The sequence below is a fragment of the Microcaecilia unicolor genome, chromosome 6 (assembly GCF_901765095.1).
Source record: "Microcaecilia unicolor chromosome 6, aMicUni1.1, whole genome shotgun sequence".
Taxonomy (NCBI): domain Eukaryota; kingdom Metazoa; phylum Chordata; class Amphibia; order Gymnophiona; family Siphonopidae; genus Microcaecilia; species Microcaecilia unicolor.
The window spans coordinates 270598112-270618052 of record NC_044036.1 but is presented as its reverse complement, the minus strand read 5'-3'; the positions used below and the strand labels follow the sequence as shown (position 1 = coordinate 270618052).

General features: G+C 46.4%; 1 protein-coding gene across 1 annotated transcript in view; it reads right to left on the bottom strand.

The window, feature by feature from the left end:
- The window catches only part of GAPVD1 (GTPase activating protein and VPS9 domains 1), a 199454-nt gene that overhangs the window by 47250 nt on the left and 132263 nt on the right, over nt 1–19941 (bottom strand). The window contains 4 exon segments of the mRNA XM_030207414.1: nt 11040–11127; nt 11646–12025; nt 12222–12299; nt 15394–15513. Of these exon segments, the coding sequence (XP_030063274.1) occupies nt 11040–11127; nt 11646–12025; nt 12222–12299; nt 15394–15513 (666 nt within the window).

The following is a 19941-nucleotide window of genomic DNA, read 5'->3' as shown; positions in this document are numbered from 1 at the left end:
GTACATGACACCTCCATCGCAAGGTCAGTATCTCTTATTTTCCCATGACCTTTCTAGCTTGGTCGTCCATTTATGTTCCATCCCTCCCTTTTAAAATTAATATTTTCAGTTTTCTCTAGGAGTACTTAAAGATTCTTTACTGCATCTTCACAGACATTTAACTGCATCTGAGAATATTTCTCATATATTGTTTCACCCACTATACTGTTTTCAGCAGAGTCCTTAATGTTTATTGCTTACACTGTACTGTTTCATCTTTTGATTATAGAATCGCACTTTTAAAATTGTATTAACGTTTTTCAGCAGAGTCTTTAAATGTTTATTACTTATACCATACAGCACATTAATGCACTGTCTTATCATTTTACTATAGAGCACATTAATGTACTGTTATAGTTTTTTATGATCACATCAGACATCTGATAATCTGCTTGTTTATAATTTTAACACCATTTTGTCATTCCGTTATAAATTTATGTACTCATTTGCTTTTAAGTTCCTAAGTTTTTATGATATTCTTTTATATTTGTATGTGTTCCTGACAATCCATCTTTCTTTCTTCTTTTTTAAACCATTGTGAATGTATTTTCATTCATTGTCCATAAAATATTCAATATTTTTTTTATAATTACTACCTTTGTATTTTTTTATGTACTTTGTGCATTTATTTATTATTTCCAGATTTTTGAGGCATGCATGTTTAGCCGAAACACATTGCCGTGTTGAGTCCTTAGCTATCATCAATAAAGAGTGTTTATGTAACTCTTTCGTGTTCCATGGTTTGTTTGTGAACAGCCATCATCTGTTTCCCACTCTCTCGTCTTCTTGTGCTCCATTGTGGGATTCTGGTGTTCTCAACTTCTGTGGGCCTTATGCTTGCCCGATTTTCAGGACATGCAGCAGCTGGAGACTCCTGGTGGGCTCTAAAGCAGGAGCACCTCTTAATCGCTTCAGTGGGGGGGCTGTCATTGCACAACCAAACAGCCGCGCCCCCAACGTGGGTTTCCATAGTGGCCCATCAGGAGCCTCCCCCTCCCAAGGGAAACTTGTAGATGTGCCCTGTTTGCCACTCCAGGAAAAAAAAATCAGAAGGGAGACTTATCACTCCTGCACTCCATTGGCTCCACTTCCCTCACTGCACCAACAAACAGCCATACCCTTTTTTTTTTTTCTGCCAGTTTAAACTAGCTGCTGAGCCTTGCCAAAAATCAACTGGGAGAGAGGGGGAGGGAGAGCATGAGTTTCAGGCGGCAAACCACCAGGGATGACCTCCTGAGAAGGCAGAAGCCCGACTACCTCAACATGGAGCCGGTTGACCAACTGGACCAGGAGCAGCCTAAACAGAGCTCACGGCTGAAGCTATGTCCCTCAAGGGCTGAGTTTTCCTGGCTAGGGTTATGTTTCAGCTCCCTTCTGTGTTCTCTATCTCCACCTGCTGGTCAACAGACACGATTAACCTGCAAGTTCTGGAATAGTGTAAGGACGATATGGAACATCGTTTCATGCTTTTTGGAGCTGTTTTCGAAAACACAGTTTCTGGGTAGCTATTGTGAGATACATGAAATGTATTTTGGGGATCCAAATACATAGTAACATAGTAAGTGACGGAAGATAAAATGAAGATACAAACCTGTAGCAGGTATTGCCAGAGGACAGCAGGCTTAATATTCTTACATGTGGGTCGTCGTCCGCGACGGCCAAGAAGATGGAATATTACTACACCTGTTAGAATATTTTGGAATCGGAGGCCCAGTTCTCAACTGGATCAAAGGCTTCCTCACCACCAAGTCCTACCAAGTAACAACGAACAATGACAGATCACCGCCCTGGACACCGGAATGTGGAGTTCCTCAGGGATCCCCCCTCTCACCAACTATTTTCAACCTGATGATGATACCACTAGCCAAACTACTAGCCAATCAGAACCTTAACCCCTACATATATGCGGACGATGTTACAATCCACATCCCGTTCAAAAGTAACCTAAACGAAATAACCAACGAGATCAATCAGAGCCTCCAAATCATGCACTCTTGGGCGGACTCATTCAAGTTAAAACTGAACGTGGAAAAAACTCAATGTCTGGTTCTCACTTCCCAATACAACACAAACAACTACCCTACTATAACCACACCTTACTACACACTCCCCATCTCAGAAAATCTGAAAATTCTGGGAGTCACTATTGATCGAAACCTCACACTTGATACCCACGTGAAGAACACAACGAAAAAAATGTTCTACTCGATGTGGAAACTCAAAAGAATAAAACCTTTTTTCCCTAGATACGTCTTCCGCACCCTAGTACAGTCACTAGTGATAAGTCACCTGAACTATTGCAACGCTCTGTACGTAGGATGCAAAGAACAGACCATTAAAAAAAACTCCAAACAGCCCAAAACACCGCAGCGCGTCTCATTTTTGGAAAAACCAAATACAAAAGCGCAAAGCATCTAAGAGAGAAACTGCACTGGCTCCCACTCAAGGAACGAATTGAGTTCAAGATCTGCACGACCGTATACAAAATCATTCACGCAGAGGCCCCACTCTACATGCTGAACCTAATAGACTTACCACCCAGAAATGCCAGATGATCAGCCCGCAAGTTCCTCAATTTGAACTTCCCCAGCTGTAAAGGAATTAAATATAAACAGGCATACGCTACTACCTTTGCGTACAAAAGCACACAGTTATGGAACGCACTACCCATGACCCTGAAAACCACGGACAACTTAACCAGCTTTCGCAAATCTTTGAAGACATTTCTCTTCAACAAGGCCTACAAAAATAATCCTTGATGAAACAAACTACTCCGTATACCACCCAAACGCTTTAAAATACCTCTAACACGACCTTACCTAATACCTTCTAACTAATTCCTCTTCCACCTCCAGTTTATTACCGACTGTATCTAAGATTATGTAATGACTATACCATATTAACACCCTGTAAGCCACATTGAGCCTGCAAAAAGGTGGGATAATGTGGGGTACAAATGCAATAAATAAATAAATAAAATAAATAAGATGAAAAGAAACTCTTCAAAGCTCTGGAATCTTCCTGTTCGTTCCGTCGTGCAGGCCGACCCACCATGCATGCGTGGGTGGCTTCCCGCCCGCGATGCGAACGTGCAGTAACCAGTTTAATAAAAAGCAAAACAAAATAAATGCAAACAACTCCAACGGGGAGGAGGGAGGGTTGTAAGAATATTGAGCCTGCTGTCCTCGGAGAATACCTGCTACAGGTATGTATATTCATTTTCTCTCAGGACAAGCAGGCTCTAATATTCTTACATGTGGGGTATCCCTAGCCCCCAGGCTCACTCAAAACAAAGAACATTGGTCAACTGGGCCTCGCAACGGCGAGGACATAAGTTAGGTTGACCTGAAAAGAAACACAGCTAAGTGAGAGTGCAGCCTGGAACAAACATAAATGGGCCTAGGAGGGTGGAGTTGGATTCTAAACCCCGAACAGATTCTACAGCACCGACTGCCCAAACCGACTGTCGCGTCGGGTATCCTGCCTTCTGAAGGCAGTAGTGAGATGTGAATGTGTGGACTGATGACCACATTGCAGCCTTGCAAATCTCTTCAATGGAGGCTGACTTCAAATGAGCCACTGACGCACCCATGGCTCTAACATTGTGAGCGTGACATGGTCCTCTAAAGTCAACCCAGCTTGGGCATAAGTGAAGGAAATGCAATCTGCTAGCCAATTGGAGATTGTGAGTTTTCCGATGGCAACTCCCCTCCTGTTAGGGTTGAAAGAAACAAGCAACTGGGCGGACTGACAATAGGGCTTTGTCCACTCCACGTAAAAGGCCAATGCTCTCTTACAGTCCAAGATGTGCAACTTGTCCTCACCAGGGCGGGTATGTGGACGGGGAAAAAATGTTGGCAAGATAATTGACTGGTTCAGATGGAACTCCGACACCACCTTCGGCAAGAACTTAGGGTGCGTGCGGAGGACTACTCTGTTATGATGAAACTTGATATAAGGAGCATGCACTACCTGGGCTTGGAGCTCACTGACTCTACAAGCTGAAGTAACAGCCACCAAGAAAATGACCTTCCAGGTCAAGTACTTCAGATGGCAGGAATTCAATGGCTCAAAAGGAGCTTTCATCAGCTGGGTGAGAACGACATTTAGATCCTATGACACTGGAGGAGGCTTGACAGGGGGCTTTGACAAAAGCAAACCTCTCATGAAGCGAACCACTAAAGGCTGTCCAGAGATAGGCTGACCTTCTATATGTTGATGATAAGCACTGATTGCACTAAGGTGAGCTCTTACGGAGTTGGTCTTAAGACCAGACTCTGATAAATGTAGAAGGTATTCAAGCAGGGTCCGTGTAGGACAAGAGAAAGGATCTAGGGCCTTGCTGTCATACCAGACGGCAAACCTCCTCTTCATGGAATCTTTCCTGGAAGCAAGCAAGACTCAGGAGACACCCTCTGAAAGGCCTAAAGAGGCAACTTCTAAGTTCTCAACATCCAGGCCATGAGAGCCAGAGACTGGAGGATGGGATGTAGAAGCGACCCATCGTTCTGAGTGATGAGGGTCGGAAAACACTCCAATCTCCACGGTTCTTCAGAGGACAAGTCCAGAAGAAGAGGAAACCAGATCTGATGGGGCCAGAAAGGTGCTATCAGAATCATGGTTCCTCGGTCTTGCCTGAGTTTCAGCAGAGTCTTCCCTACTAAGGGTATGGGAGGATATGTATACAGCAGGCATGTCCCCCAATGAAGGAGAAAAGCATCCGATGCTAGTCTGTCGTGGGCCTGAAGCCTGGAACAGAATTGACGAACCTTGTGATTGTACTGAGTGGCAAAAAGATCCACCAAGGGGATGCCCCACGCTTGGAAGATCCTGCAGACAATGTCCATGTTCAGAGACCACTCATGAGGTTGCATGATCCTGCTCAACCTGTCTGCCAAACTGTTGTTTACGCCTGCCAAATACGTGGCTTGGAGAAACATGCCATGCTGATGCACCCAAAGCCACATTCTGATGGCTTCCTGACACAGAGGGCGAGATCCTGTGCCCCCCTGCTTGTTGGTGTAATACATTGCAACCTGATTGTCTGTCTGAATTAGGATGATCTGGTTGGACAGCCGATCTCTGAAAGCCTTGAGAGCGTTCCAGATCGCTCGCAATTCCAGAAGGTTGATCTGAAGATCCTTTTCCTGAAAGGACCAAACCCCTTGAGTGTGAAGTCCATCTACATGAGCTCCCCACCCCAGGAGGGATGCATCCATCGTCAGCACTTTCTGCGGCTGAGGAATTTGAAATGGACATCGCAAGGTCAAATTGGATTGAATGGTCCACCATTGAAGGGAACTGCAAAAGTCGGTGGAGAGGTGGATGACATCCTCTAGATCCCCTGTGGCTTGGCACCACTGGGAAGCTAGAGTCCACTGTGCTGATCTCATATGTAGGCATGCCATGGGACTCACATGAACTGTGGAGGCCATGTGCCCTAAAAGTCTCAACATCTGCTGAGCTGTGATCTGTTGAGACGCTCGAGCCAAGGACACTAGGGCCAGGAGATTGTCTGCCCTTGTCTGGGGAAGATAAGCCCGAGACGTCCGTGTATCCAACAGAGCTCCAATGAACTCCAATTTTTGCACCGGAACAAGATGGGACTTGTGATAATTTATTACAAACCCCAGTAGCTCTAGCAGTTGAATAGTCATCTGCATGGACCGTAGAGCCCCTGCCTCCGAAGTGTTCTTTACCAGCCAATCGTCGAGATAAGGGAACACATGCACTCCCAGTCTGCGTAGCGATGCTGCGACAACTGCCAAGCACTTTGTGAAGACCCTGGGCACAGATGCGAGGCTAAAGGGCAGTACACAGTACTGAAAGTGCTGAGTTCCCAGCCGAAATTGAAGGTACTTCCTGTGAGTTGGGAGCACCGAGATGTGAGTGTAGGCATCCTTTAAGTCCAGAGAGCATAGCCAATCGTTTTCCTGAATCATGGGAAGAAGGGTGCCCAGAGAAACCATCCTGAACTTTTCTCGGACCAGGAATTTGTTCAAGGCCCTTAGGTCTAGGATGGGACGCATCCCCCCTGTTTTCTTTTGCACAAGGAAGTACCTGGAATAGAATCCCAGCCCTTCTTCCCCTGGTGGAACGGATTCGACCGCATTGGCCTTTAGAAGGGCGGAGAGTTCCTCTGCAAGTTCCTGCTTGTGCTGGGAGCTGAAGGACTGAGCTCCCGGTGGGCAATTTGGAGGCTTGGATGCCAGACTGAGTGTGTATCCTAACCGGACTATTTGAAGAACCCACCTGTCGGAGGTTATAAGAGCCCACCTTTGGTGAAAAAATATCAACCTCCCCCCCGGTACGGACACTTTTACTGCGGCTATGCTGCACTGGAGCCAGTCAAAAGCCCATCCCTTACTTTTGCTGGGGAGCCCTAGGGGCCTTAGGCACACGGCGTTGACGAGAACGCACATGCTAGGGCTGAGCCTGAACCGGCTGCCGAGAGGAAGGAGTGTACCTACGCCTATTATAGGAATAGGGAGCACTCCTTCTCCCTCCAAAAAATTTCCTGAATGAGGAGGCAGTAGCAGAAGACATCCGGCGGGAGACAGAATCCATGGCATCATGATGCTTTTTCATCTGATCAACCATATCCTCTACTTTTTCTCCAAAGAGATTATCCCCCCGGCAAGGCACATCTACCATTCGCTGCTGGATCTTCTGATTCAGGTCACACACACGCAGCCATGAGAGTCTGCGCATCACTATACCTTGAGCAGCTACTTGGGATGTCACATCAAAAGTGTCGTAAGACCCCCTGGCCAGGAATTTAAGACACACCTTCTGCTGCCTGACCACCTAGTGAAAAGGTTCAGCAAGCTCCGCAGGAAGTGCTTCAACTAAACTAGACAGCTGCCTCACCGAGTTCCATAAGTGAATGCTGGTATGTTTGGATCTTGGTGGCGAGCATTGTGGCCTGATACGTTCTTCTCCCAAAAGAATCCAAGGTCCTAGACTCTCTGCCTGGGGGCGCTGAGGCATATAGTCTCTAGTACGCCTGGCTCTTCTGAGAGCAGAGTCCACCACCATGGAATCGTGAGAAAGTTGGGCCTTCACCATTACAGGTTCTCCATGGACTCTGTACTGGGACTTCTTAGGGACCACTGGATTAGAAAGAGGGCAAGACCAATTCCGCATCAGCACTTCCCTGAGTGTATTGTGCACCGGGGCCGTTGCAACCTCTGCAGGTGGAGAAGGATAATCCAGGACCTCGAGCATCTCGGCCCTGGGCTCATCCACAACCTCCATGGGAAATGAAATGTCCTTAGACATTTCCCATACAAAGGATGAGAAAGTAAGACTTTCAGGTGGAGATGTCCTTACTTCAATCGGTGGAGTAGGATCAGAGGGAAGCCAACAAGACTCCTCCTCTGAAAAGTACCTGGGGTCTTCCTCTTCACCCCATGAGCGCTCCCTAAGAGCAGCCCGAACCCGAGCCTGCCTTGACTTTGAGGATCGACGACCTCGTGGGGAGCATCGAGAAGTTGATCCCTGCCTAGACTCCGGTGAAGCTTCCTCCACCGACGTCGAAGGGGAATCAACCCGGGTGGCAGCCGACACTGGCACCGCAAGCGGTACCAAAGACAGAGACCTCCTCACAGGTGATGGCTCAGATGCCGCCTCTACAGACGGTGCGGAAGCCGCAAGCACCCCCAACACTGAGGCAGACTGGCGAAGCAAGCCTTCCAGAAGCTCTGGAAGAAGGGCTCGAATGTGCTCATCGAGAGCTTCCATCGGAAAAAGCTGGGGGGCCAGTGCAGGAGTCGGTGCCAGAATCTGAGGGGGTTTGAGAGCCGGTACCATGCTGCCAGACGACTGACGCATCTGCACCTCCTGTATGGAGGGTGAGCGGTCCTCCCAGCGCCGACGCTTCTCGGGTGCTGACTCCCTCGGCTCCCTGGAGCTCTCGGTACCGTGCCTGGAAGGAGATCAATGACGATGCTTCTTAGCCTTCACTCGACGCCCGCCATCGACACTCCTTGGTACCGACAAGGAAGACGTGGAATCCTCACGGGGGCCTGCATAGCAGTAGGCCTCGCGATGGGTGGAGACCTACTCGATGCCTTGCTGCTCCCAGCTTGATGCAGTCTATCGGCAGCCATTACCTGTGCTCTCAGTGTAGCTGCTTCCCTTGACGTCGATGCCCTCTGTACCGAGGTCGAAGTCGACGTCGAAGGACCGGACCGCTCAGGAAAACGTTTCTCACGCTGAGCCTCTCGAGCCACTTGGGTCCACTTCTTCATCAACTTACACAGCTTACAAGAAGCTGGAAGATGGTTGGGCCCAAGACACTGAAGACACCACGCGTGAGGGTCGGTGCTCGAGATGGTCCGGTTGCAGTGAGTACAACGCTTGAAGCTGTTGGGAGTCTTCGATGACATGGGTGGAAAAATAGCATTGGCGAAATCAAAAGGCTCGATGGTGCCAATCAAAAAGGGCACAAAAAGAGGGAAAAAGACCCGGCCGAGCGACCTAAAAGGCGGCCACAACGAAAAAGAAAGAAAACTTTAAGGATGAGAAAAACTAAGGAAAGAATACTGGAAAAAAACAAAAACAGTTTTTTTTTTAAAACTAAAATAAACTATGAGAGAAAAAAGAGAATTCTTTGCGAAAAACGCTCACTGAAGGCATCTCCTGAGCCGTAACTGGCAGCGAGGACAAAAACCCGACCAACCAGAATCACGGAAAAAAAGACTGGTTGCTGCACGTTCGTGTCACGGTGGGTCAGCCCGCGCAATGGTTCATGTCACGGTGGGTCAGCCCGCGCAACGGAACGAACAGGAAGATTCCAGAGCTTTGAAGAGTTTCTTTCCGTCTTCTGGGCCATCGCGGACGATGACCCACATGTAAGAATATTAGAGCCTGCTTGTCCTCAGAGAACAATCTGAACTGTCTCCTATAGGACTCAGAATGGGCAAAATGGAATTCAAAGCAGATGAAGATGTAAATGAACGAGTAAAGCTTGTATTGTGAGGAAGAAGTGTATCCTACAATTCTGGACTCGGGAAATCCCACCAACTTAGTGGTACTGGCTGAACAGTTTTTATACTCATATGAGCTTAGAGGTTTGAGATGCAAAGCTCACCTTTAAGCATAGAAAAGCTTTCTGGCTAGCGTGGAAAGCTTGCACCCAGTCTTTGGAACCTTAGGCATACAATATGTTTTAAATATTTCAGAGGAAACAGTTACAAGTGGGGACTGTCACCTGATCAGCCATAATCCTAAGAAATAGACTGGGAGTGGTATGGGGGTAGAGGGTCATAAGAAAACAGGCCTCCTACCTATTATGAGTTTTGATGCTGAAATGGGGGGGCTAGGTGCACGCTAGTGACATAACTATAGGAGGCCCCTCACTTTCAGCCCAAGCCCTTCCTGCCGAAGCGGTCTCCTGCGCGAGTCCTGCATGTGCTATCTGAGCAGCACCTATGTTAGCAGGCGCGCTTCCGTCACTGATGCGCATGTAGGGTTACCATATTTTGTCCCCCAAAAAGGAGGACACATGCCACGCCCCCACCACACACCCCGCCCCCTTTCACGCCATCTCTCTGCACCCTGTCACATTTTATCCTCCCCCGTCACACATCCCGTCACTCCCCCTCCCCCCCCTCCCCTTACCTTACTACTGCCCTGGTGATCTAGTGACCTCTTCGGGGCAGGAAAGAGCCTCCTCTTTCCTGCCCGGAGCGCTGCCCTGCATGCATCCTTCCTGTTCCTGATCTCAGCGCCGATTCAAAATGGCTGCCGAGAATTGAAGTCTCGCAAGGTCACGTCAACTCTCAGCGGCCATTTTGAATCAGCACCGAAATCAGGAACAGGAAGGATGCATGCAGGGCAGCGCTCCGGGCAGGAAAAGAAGGGGCTCTTTCCTGCCCCGAAGACGGAAGAGGTCACTAGACCACCAGGGCAGTAGTAAGTAAGGGGAGGGAAGGCTAGCAATCTGCCCGTTTGTCCGGATTTCTGGACAAACGGGCAGGCTGGTGGCGGGCCGAATCCTGACAAACGGGCAGATTGGCAAACCTGCCCGGTTGCCTGGACATGTCCTCTGCGTAAATCCAGACATATGGTAACCCTATGCGCGTGCTCAGTTCAGATACTGAACTGAGCATACGCAGGAGTGCCAACTTGAATGCTGCTCTGGCAGCATATGTGGAGATTTGCACAGGAGACCTCTTCAGCTGGCAGGGCTTGGCATTCCCACCATCAAAAGGTATGCATTGATGAGGGTGGTGGTGGGTGAAGGAAGGGAATACCTAGCCCCTTCAGTCCACCTTTGCCCCCACCTCCCCCATGGACTTCTGGCTCTGAAACTGGTGCATGCAAAATGTAAGTTATGGATGGCAATAGTTGTTGAAGATCTTATTTTGAATATATGTTATTACATAAGTTTGTTTGTATACGTGTTGTTGATTTCAGTGAAGAGATTACAACAGAATAATATCGTTACATCTGATTTAGTTTAGATTAAAACATTAAGTCAAGCCTTGTGCATGAGTACTCTCAACTAGCCAGGCCATGGAATTCTGCCGAAAGATGATACCCCTGTGCAACATTACTACAGAGTTACTGCAGTATCTGCAGGTCTAGAACTAGATAAATACTCCCGACTGCTGATTCTCTGTCTGTGCAGATTTGCTTGTGGTCTCCAGAGGGCACTGTAAGTTTTCAAATAAATGCTTTTAGAAAGATGTGATAGTAACAAAAAAATGAAGCCCCATTCTCAGGAAGTAGCAAGATGGCCAGGCAGCAAGGAAATGGATTCCCAGAGGTGCACAAGTAGCAGGGGAGTGCAAGAGAGCTGGAGGAAGAGTTTCGGAGTCAGTCCAGGGCAGGCACAAATATCCTTGGTGGATTTTTATTGGATTGCAGTTAGTCTTGTATATTTTCTATAGTGGTTTTGTTTTCATTATGCTGAAAAGCTATCAAGATAGATTTTGGGGATGTTTTGACACTCAACTTGACACACTGCAGTTAAAAATTGATTTCCGATTTACCTTTTGGCATTGCTGAAACAAAACGCTTTCTCCACCAGGGCTTGTTCCTGTCCGATTTCTCATCATCGCTGTCTTTTCGGTCTTCCACCTGGGAGGGCAAGTCTTTTTTATTTACTTTCATTTCAACAATAATTTTTGCATACTGTAGAGCATGCTAGAAAGGGTCCATAAATAAATGTTGGGAGCCAAGCAGGCAGGTTCCTGCACTTTCCCCTAATAAAATTGCAAATCCCTGGAATACTGCTGAATGTACAGTACAATGGCACTGTGCTTCCAGCTGTTGGGGTTTTAGGAGGCACAGTGATTTTTTCCAGGATTTTGTTCCATGGGTCAGAACAGAAATATAAACCCCAAGCTACTAGGCAGACTCTATGGGCCAACCAGCATCTGCCAGCATCTATTGTTTTATTGAATGCATATATACTCATCTCAAAGGAGATGTGTCTAGCCCACACATAAAATGCAAACAAACCACTACAGTACCATTCAAGGTGGGGGGTAGAGTTTGTGCCCTTCAATTTAGCTTAGATCTTATTTTTCAGAATGCAAAAGACAGCAAAGGAGAAAGACAGAGGAGGGGGGGTGCAATGCATCAGCAGATATTACCTCTCCTTTGGAGGAGTCTTTACTAGGGGAAGATGAAGATGACTGAGGGGCAGCAGCCAATGAAGATGCTCCAATGCCAGCAGACAGAATTCCAGGGGGCATTTCTCTGTCCTCGTTCCCAGGTCGCCTGTTCCAGCCAGGATCACTCATGGGTCTTCGTGCAGATGGCACAATATCAGAACTCCTGCTGCGCACTAGTCTCTCAGGATAGGAATGTCTTTGTTTGAAAGCCTCTGAATCAGCTGAGGTTAGGATATGGGAACTAAATGTTGGTAATCTGGCCTCATTGCCCCCAATGGCTCCCTCCAGGATCGGTGGGTCTGGCGGTGGGTGAGATGGCCTTGCATAATGCACTTTAGGCCTCACCACTGGTACAGCACCTTAAAAAGCAACAAAGAAAAATTAAACCACTATAGAATATACAGATTCTGGATATCAAATATTTAAAAATATTCTATTACATAAAATGACACTGTTTAAATTTTTGTTTTTTTACAGTTTTGTAACAAATTCAATGAGGTAACCTGTTTGAAGTTACCATTTATTTAGCCTATACTATATTATTTCACAGCTTACCATCACCTGAAGACAAAGGATCGAACATCGCAAGTAAAGAGTCTGACTGGGAAGGGGGTGAAGTCAGCTGATGCACTCCTGAAATACAACACTGGAGATTATGCAAATGCAGCACGCTAGTACATTATGGTAAAGAAATGCATAAAATATACCCACACAATATTTCAACCAAGTTAGAATAATAGTTTCCTCAAGTGAGAGTCTTCTACCTACAGTCCTGCCAGTGGGGGGGGGGGGGGGGGGTGCCGTTTTACTATCACATCTTCAATAGTGAGGGACAGGAAAAATTTTCCGGGCCTCCATAGAACCTACCTGCCCCTAGTGAAAGAAACACAATATTGAAGCACTACCCCCCACTGGCAGCAATGCAATTGGAGGACTCCCGCTCACTTTAGAGGAAACAGCGGTTATAACTTCATTAATACTGCATTTATTTTTCTTTTTTTCTCTCATTTTCCTTCTTCTTAAAGACTTTCCCTCTCCCACATCACAGCCAACATGCCAAGGAACACCAGTACCCTTGGAGGGGAGAAATTACGCTCCTCTGATTAGCAGCTCTGGACTGAGTCTGTGGCATACTCAATCTCCATTAGACCCATCCTCCATGTCAGTTGTTACGCTGCTTAGGCTTGAAATATAAAATCTATCCTGACAATATACAATCTTTTGGTAAATGCTGACAAATCTTTTGAAGAAAGTTTTGCCATGCTGCGCTTATATCTTACTAGCATTGATCAATGGATGAAGGGCAACCGTTTAAGTGTCGCCTATTTTTAGAGAACTTCATTGGCTACCAGTGAAAATGAGGGTGGATTTTAAAGTAGCTTGTTTAGTTTACAAGATTGTCCACCTTCCCATAGTCAGTTATTAACTTATCCTTCCAGTAGACAGTCAATTTGTTTTTCTTCTTTTTTAAGATTGGATTTTCCTTCTGTTAAAAATGTGTGATTTAAAAGTATACATAATAGTTCTTTTGCTTATCAATCTTATCTGGAATATTATTCCAGTCTCTATTCAAACAATCCCAAATTATTTAAAGTTTAGGAAGGCTTTGAAGCTGTATTTGTTTGATAGGTATTGAATAATGTTTTGTTATTTAGTACATTCTTTTGTAAACCACTTTGATTCCTTGGCTGATTTAAGCGGTATATAAGCAATGGAATGGAATGTAAATATTTCTAAAACTCAATTTTGTTTTAAATCTGGTACTATTATTGATGATGTTCCCACTTCATTCAAAATGAATACTGTTGAAATCCCAATACTGAAAGAGATAAGGCATTTTGGAGTTCAACTAGATTCTGCATTCACTATGAAAAGTCAAGTTCTTAATATATTAATTCACAAAATTTTTAATAAGATGAGAGTAGTGAGATGAATTAAACCATATATCAATCAATCAAACTTTTGGAAGATTGTACAAATCACTGTTTGTCCTTTCTTAGATTATTGTAATGGAATTACAAGGAATGCTCTGAGAGCTTTTCAGGTTGAACAAAATTCAATAGCCAGAGTCATCTCTGGTACGTCCCAGTTTAATCATATTTCTCCAATTTTGAAATCTCTTCACTGGTTGCTGTCCAATATCAAGTTCAGTTTAACATTTTATTGTTTATTTTTAAGAAACTGTGTTTCTTCTTCCACTCTATGTTCCACTCTAAGATTTTATCAGCCAGTGTGCTCTTTGAGGTCTTCACAAAAATTACTTCTCAATGTACCATCTTATCGTGTGGTGAAGTTGGAGGAATATAGATCCTCTATCTTTTATATTATAGGTACCAGACTTTGGAATGCCCTGCCTGCTGAGCTTTGTGTTTTGCAAAGTCTAACACAATTTAAGAAAGATTTAAAAACCAATTTTTTTCATCAAGTATATGGATCAGAGGAACAATGAACTTATTACATTTTTGTTTCACTGCAGTAAGTTTTGAATATTGTGTTGTTGCTTGATTTGAGAATATGATTTTGTTTTTATAGTATACTTTTGTTTAAATCTTGTTTGTCTTATTTGCTGTGTATGTGATGTTATCTGCTTAGAATCTAACAAATAATGTGAATATAAATAAATTTTATTATATTATGTTATTATCATCTTCATCAGCTGGGAGAGTTAAACTCAAGTCTTGCAGGGCCAGCTCTATTATTTTTACATTCTGAATAATTTGAATAAGTCCTTGTTAGCTATGTCTTCCTACTCATCAGTTTTCTGTTTTAATATATAGCCCACACTCATAACTTAGTTTTGTAGCCAACAGTGTCATCGCCATACCTTAAGGAATGTACATAACAGAAAAGACCAAGGAGTTAAATCCAGAAACCACAAAATACCAGAACAACAACAAAAAAAAAAAAAAAACCCATACAACTTAGGATAAATAACTTGAATTAAAAGGCTGATCTTTCTCAAGGCTCTATTTGTCAAGAAGGTAATTTTAACATGCATTTCTTGCCATCCATTGCTTACAGATAATCAGCATATCAATTTAGTCAACCAAAAAGCTGGCAAGGATGAAACAACCCCCCCAAAAATGGCCTTTTCTGTAATTTTAAGGGTTGGCATATAGCAGGAACACTTCCTCCTCTGTCATGTTGATGGCCTGATGCTCTGCTGTGCCTACCAAGAAGCAGCACCCTTGCAGTCCCAGCCAGAGCAGAAAATGTGGGAAGAATACTTGTAATTTCTCTCTCAAAGGTTCTACTGCAGTGCTTCTCAACTCTCTCCTGGAAGCACACCTAGCCAGTCAGGTTTCCAGGATCACATAATTTGTCAAACTGGACTGAAATTTTAAATAGAGAAAATATTGAAAATATGTTTGTTTAAAATAAAAACTGGAACAATGAAGACTTGAGTAAGCCAAGGACGTATATTTAGCTCTTGTGAAGTAAACTATTGCTGAGGTCCTATAAACAAAGAAATTAATTGTAATGTTAATCCTTTGCTCCAATGTGAATGAGACTGAAGATATTGAACACTGGGTAGTTTCTTGAGTTATTGGAGATTTATCCCCATTTCAAGTGTCATTGCAAGTATTGGCCATATAATTTGGATTTATCCAAGAGAGGGTTAAGCAGCACCGTTTTGCAGCATTTTATCTGACAACAAGCATTTCAACTCAGCCTACTTTTCCATCTGTTAGGCTGCAGAGTGACTAATTATGTCAGCCTCTCTTACCATGTACAGACTCCTCCATATCTGGACTTGTCACAGAGTCCTTTCCTCCAAAGTCAGAGCTGCATTCAGAACGAAGGTCCTCAATCTTATTGGGAATGTCCTCTGATGTGGCACTGATACCTTAAACATGGAAGAGCATTTGATCTACATATATCTCTGCAAACAGTAAATCTGAAATCACTTGCTTAATACACAATAGATTCTGTCTTCACTTACACAGCCTGGTTTGCTAATGATTTTCTCCAATTCTGTGTTTAAGGGAACAAAATCTTAGTAAATAGGCCCCTTACGAGATGTTTCACATGAATTTGCCAGCAACCTCTAAAAACAAACTAGTACATGAATTTCTACAGCAAACCAAATTAGAGGTCAAATGAATTTCGGTTTCGTATTCAGCACCAAAATCGCCCAAAAATGGCAGTGCATTTGTGACTGAAACCGAAACTCTCCACCGCACATCCACCCCCACATCACCCAACTACCCGTAGGGGATTGCCACAGGGGGTGGGGGGTGCCCAATTTCGTTTTCATCTTCAGTTTTGTCCAAAACCAAGCAGCCAATTTCGGTCACAGATCTGGTTTCAGTCAGGCTCTAAACCAAATCATGGTAAGTTAGCAGTTAATTGGGCAGAGCTGACTGGGTACATTACTAAACCAATTAAACACAGTCATGCACAGAGTGCAACAAAGTTTGAACTGCTTTTTATTTTTAGTTAGAAACCAAAACACCTTGTGTTGAAGGAAAAAGTGGCAACAACTTCAATATTTACTTAGACTTAATATCTTGCTTTTCTGATGATACACTGTAACTCACTTTGGGTATAAAGTAACAATCAATACAAACATATTACAATAAAACAAAACAATGTTAATGGGAATCTGCAAATTTTAAGATGTTGACTCAAGTGCTTTATTTTCATGTAAGAACTGCATCTCAAAGCCAATTGACTGACAATAAAGCGAATGCTACATACCTGTAGAAGGTATTCTCCGAGGACAGCAGGCTGATTGTTCTCACTGATGGGTGACGTCCACGGCAGCCCCTCCAATCGGAAACTTCACTAGCAAAGTCCTTTGCTAGCCCTCGCGCGCCCGCGCGCACCGCGCATGCGCGGCCGTCTTCCCGCCCGAAACCGGCTCGAGCCGGCCAGTCCAGTATGTAGCAAGACAATACACTTCAAGGGAAGACACAACTCCAAAGGGGAGGCGGGCGGGTTTGTGAGAACAATCAGCCTGCTGTCCTCGGAGAATACCTTCTACAGGTATGTAGCATTCGCTTTCTCCGAGGACAAGCAGGCTGCTTGTTCTCACTGATGGGGTATCCCTAGCCCCCAGGCTCACTCAAAACAACAACATTGGTCAATTGGGCCTCGCAACGGCGAGGACATAACTGAGATTGACCTAAAAAATTTACCAACTAACTGAGAGTGTAGCCTGGAACAGAACAAACAGGGCCCTCGGGGGGTGGAGTTGGATCCTAAAGCCCAAACAGGTTCTGAAGAACTGACTGCCCGAACCGACTGTCACGTCGGGTATCCTGCTGCAGGCAGTAATGAGATGTGAATGTGTGGACAGATGACCACGTCGCAGCTTTGCAAATTTCCTCCATGGTGGCTGACTTCAAGTGGGCTACCGACGCTGCCATGGCTCTAACATTATGAGCCGTGACATGACCCTCAAGAGCCAGCCCAGCCTGGGCGTAAGTGAAGGAAATGCAATCTGCTAGCCAATTGGATATGGTGCGTTTCCCTACAGCCACTCCCCTCTTGTTGGGATCAAAAGAAACAAACAATTGGGCGGACTGTCTGTGGGGCTGTGTCCGCTCCAGATAGAAGGCCAATGCTCTCTTGCAGTCCAATGTGTGCAGCTGACGTTCAGCAGGGCAGGAATGAGGACGGGGAAAGAATGTTGGCAAGACAATTGACTGGTTCAGATGGAACTCCGACACAACCTTTGGCAGAAACTTAGGGTGAGTGCGGAGGACTACTCTGTTGTGATGAAATTTGGTGTAAGGGGCCTGGGCTACCAGGGCCTGAAGCTCACTGACTCTACGAGCCGAGGTAACTGCCACCAAGAAAATGACCTTCCAGGTCAAGTACTTCGGATGGCAGGAATTCAGTGGCTCGAAAGGAGGTTTCATCAGCTGGGTGAGAACGACATTGAGATCCCATGACACTGTAGGAGGCTTGACAGGGGCTTTGACAAAAGCAAACCTCTCATGAAGCGAACAACTAAAGGCTGTCCTGAGATCGGCTTACCTTCCACTTGGTAATGGTATGCACTGATTGCACTAAGGTGAACCCTTACGGAGTTGGTCTTCAGACCAGACTCAGACAAGTGGAGAAGGTATTCAAGCAGGGTCTGTGTAGGACAAGAGCGAGGATCTAGGGCCTTGCTGTCACACCAGACGGCAAACCTCCTCCAATGAAAGAAGTAACTTCTCTTAGTGGAGTCTTTCCTGGAAGCAAGCAAGATGCGGGAGACACCCTCTGGCAGACCCAAAGAGGCAAAGTCTACGCCCTCAACATCCAGGCCGTGAGAGCCAGGGACTGGAGGTTGGGATGCAGAAGAGCCCCTTCGTCCTGCGTGATGAGGGTCGGAAAACACTCCAATCTCCACGGTTCTTCGGAGGATAACTCCAGAAGAAGAGGGAACCAGATCTGACGCGGCCAAAAGGGAGCAATCAGAATCATGGTGCCTCGGTCTTGCTTGAGTTTCAACAAAGTCTTCCCCACCAGAGGAATGGGAGGATAAGCATACAGCAGACCTTCCCCCCAATCCAGGAGGAAGGCATCCGACGCCAGTCTGCCGTGGGCCTGAAGCCTGGAACAGAACTGAGGGACCTTGTGGTTCACTTGAGATGCGAAGAGATCCACCAGGGGGGTGCCCCACGCCTGGAAGATCTGTCGCACCACACGGGAATTGAGCGACCACTCGTGAGGTTGCATAATCCTGCTCAACCTATCGGCCAGACTGTTGTTTACGCCTGCCAGATATGTGGCTTGGAGCACCATGCCTTGACGGCGAGCCCAGAGCCACATGCTGACGGCTTCCTGACACAGGGGGCGAGATCCGGTGCCCCCCTGCTTGTTGACATAGTACATGGCAACCTGATTGTCTGTCTGAATTTGGATAATTTGGTGGGACAGCCGATCTCTGAAAGCCTTCAGAGCGTTCCAGATCGCTCGCAACTCCAGAAGATTGATCTGTAGATCGCTTTCTTGGAGGGACCACCTTCCTTGGGTGTGAAGCCCATCGACATGAGCTCCCCATCCCAGGAGAGACGCATCCATGGTCAGCACTTTTTGAGGCTGAGGAATTTGGAAGGGACGTCCCAGAGTCAAATTGGAGCAAATCGTCCACCAATACAGGGATTCGAGAAAACTCGTGGACAGGTGGATCACGTCCTCTAGACCCCCGGCGGCCTGATACCACTGGGAGGCTAGGGTCCATTGAGCAGATCTCATGTGAAGGCGGGCCATGGGAGTCACATGAACTGTGGAAGCCATGTGGCCCAGCAATCTCAACATCTGCCGAGCTGTGATCTGCTGGGACGCTCGCACCCGCGAGACGAGGGACAACAAGTTGTTGGCCCTCGCCTCTGGGAGATAGGCGCGAGCCGTCCGAGAATCCAGCAGGGCTCCGATGAATTCGAGTTTCTGCACTGGGAGAAGATGGGACTTTGGGTAATTTATCACAAACCCCAGTAGCTCCAGGAGGCGAATAGTCATCTGCATGGACTGCAGGGCTCCTGCCTCGGATGTGTTCTTCACCAGCCAATCGTCGAGATATGGGAACACGTGCACCCCCAGCCTGCGAAGCGCCGCTGCTACCACAGCTAGGCACTTTGTGAACACCCTGGGCGCAGAGGCGAGCCCAAAGGGTAGCACACAGTACTGGAAGTGGCGTGCGCCCAGCTGAAATCGCAGATACTGTCTGTGAGCTGGCAGTATCGGGATGTGTGTGTAGGCATCCTTCAAGTCCAGAGAGCATAGCCAATCGTTTTGCTGAATCATGGGGAGAAGGGTGCCCAGGGAAAGCATCCTGAACTTTTCTTTTACGAGATATTTGTTCAGGGCCCTTAGGTCTATGATGGGACGCATCCCCCCTGTTTTCTTTTCCACAAGGAAGTACCTGGAATAGAACCCCAGCCCTTCTTGCCCGGATGGCACGGGCTCGACCGCATTGGCGCTGAGAAGGGCGGAGAGTTCCTCTGCAAGTACCTGCTTGTGCTGGAAGCTGTAGGACTGAGCTCCCGGTGGACAATTTGGAGGTTGTGAGGCCAAATTGAGGGTGTATCCTTGCCGGACTATTTGGAGAACCCACTGATCGGAGGTTATGAGAGGCCACCTTTGGTGAAAAGCGTTCAACCTCCCTCCGACAGGCAGGTCGCCCGGCACTGACACTTGGATGTCGGCTATGCTCTGCTGGAGCCAGTCAAAAGCTCGCCCCTTGCTTTTGCTGGGGAGCCGCGGGGCCTTGCTGATTCGCACGCTGCTGACGAGAGCGAGCGCGCTGGGGCTTAGCCTGGGCCGCAGGCTGTCGGGA